The following is a 1,692-nucleotide window of genomic DNA, read 5'->3' as shown; positions in this document are numbered from 1 at the left end:
AGGCAGGAAGCCCACCGTTTCCATTTTGATGCCATGTGAAGAAAGGGAACTGCACTGTGCATCATCCTGCACGCACGCACGCACACACACACACACACACACACACACACACACACACACACACACACACACACACACACACAGTTTTACTCAATTTCATTTCAACGGGCCAATAAATGTATCGTCATTTGCCCCAAAATGTTTCTTTTTGATATTTTTCAGTCTTCGAGTCAGGGCTGAAATATTCATGTTGGGTTTCATTTATTCATTCCAGTGTTAGAAGTACAGGAGCAGCAGCAGGACCGCAGAGAAATCTCAGATTAAAAAAACAGATTTCTGAAGACTGGCTGCAGTCAATGTGTAATCATCGGCGCTTGTATTAGAACATTTCCACAAAAAGACACAAATTCCAGCTGAGATGTTAAAATGCCCAACAAGTTACTGCAATATTGTCAGCTGTTTGTTTGTGATTGTTCACTGGAAGGGAAAGCTTCATTGGCACAAAGTGTTATAGTTTTACTTGAAATCCATGTGCGTGCTACTGCCCCAATGTTTCTGTCCAGGCGTCTTTTTGTCTGAACGATCCGCCTTTGTTTTTTCCACTGGACAGAAGGAACCACAAATAAATCCTTCCTGTTTGTCATTGCTTTTACACCTTTGCTTTCATCCAGTTGAATTAAATGGAAGTAATTTCTGTGTGAACTGCATAAGTGGCCGGTGCAAACTGAACAGGGACAAACTCAAGAAGCAGAGCAGTGATTCTCTGGAATTGTTTTGTTTTTGTTTTGTTTTGTTTTGTTTTGTTTTGTTTTTGCTCCCAACACTGAGAGGAAAATAAATCCACAGTCTCCTGCCTCCAAAAATGATTAATGGCCCTCAGCTCTGCTGGGTATAAATTCATCTTTTCTCAGCTGATCATATCACAGTGGATCATCAGATTGGAGTGCCAAAAAACGACCATGTCACATCCTTTCACCTTCTTTTTAATGCTACAGCGTCGAGGCTTACCAGTCACTCTGAGGACTGTCTCTGCTGATCAACACTGTTTTGTTTGGAGATGTCGGCTTCCTGTTTGTTACCTTTTCAAAAAATAATTGGGCCAAGTGTTTCTGGCATGTTCAGATATTTATTCAGCTACAATACGCTGTTTGCACAATGATTGTTTGTTTTTGTGTTTTTTATTACTAATGATTAACTGTGGGTAAATGTAATTTATTTTGTTCTGTGCACTTGATTTGCATATGAATGTTGAGGCTACTAAATGTGTTAACTAATGCTAATATGTGTTTGGGGGGGTTGAGAATAAAGGTTGCTTATGCTCAAATTGAACTAAATTCTTCAATTTGTGTTTCATTAGTCTCCAGTTGTCTTCTATCACACTGTCTAACATGTGCAGTAAAGTCACAGTGTGTTTTGAGATTCCAGGAGAAACATGCTGATCAGCTCTATCACACCTACCAGTAAAAACACAAGTGTGGTATTTCTAGCATAGATGTCTCTCTGGGCCTGCTGGTGGCGCTAGAGGGATGGTCATGGAGTTACTAAAACTGCAAATTTCTCCAGGAAACATGAATGTTGTCATAAAGTTTTGTTGCAATTTGAAAACTTTTGGAGATATTAGTGCACAATCTTAACAATTTCACCTAGTGGTGGCGCTACAAGGAAGGTAATAGGTTCACCAAAACAGCAATA

The 1,692-nt window shown here is 39.8% G+C and overlaps 1 protein-coding gene across 1 annotated transcript in view; it reads left to right on the top strand.

Moving 5' to 3' along the window:
- itfg1 (integrin alpha FG-GAP repeat containing 1) overlaps positions 1-1,334 on the top strand; it is a 198,586-nt gene extending 197,252 nt beyond the window's left edge. The window contains exon 18 of the mRNA XM_030077151.1: positions 1-1,334. This exon is cut by the window's left edge and continues 21 nt beyond it. Coding sequence (XP_029933011.1) covers positions 1-39 — 39 coding nt within the window. The 3' untranslated portion in view covers positions 40-1,334.
- Positions 1,335-1,692: the final 358 nt, after the last annotated feature.

This window comes from Myripristis murdjan, chromosome 3 (genome assembly GCF_902150065.1).
Source record: "Myripristis murdjan chromosome 3, fMyrMur1.1, whole genome shotgun sequence".
Classification (NCBI taxonomy): domain Eukaryota; kingdom Metazoa; phylum Chordata; class Actinopteri; order Holocentriformes; family Holocentridae; genus Myripristis; species Myripristis murdjan.
Note: the sequence above shows the minus strand (reverse complement) of the source record. Positions and strands in the feature narration are given on the sequence as shown.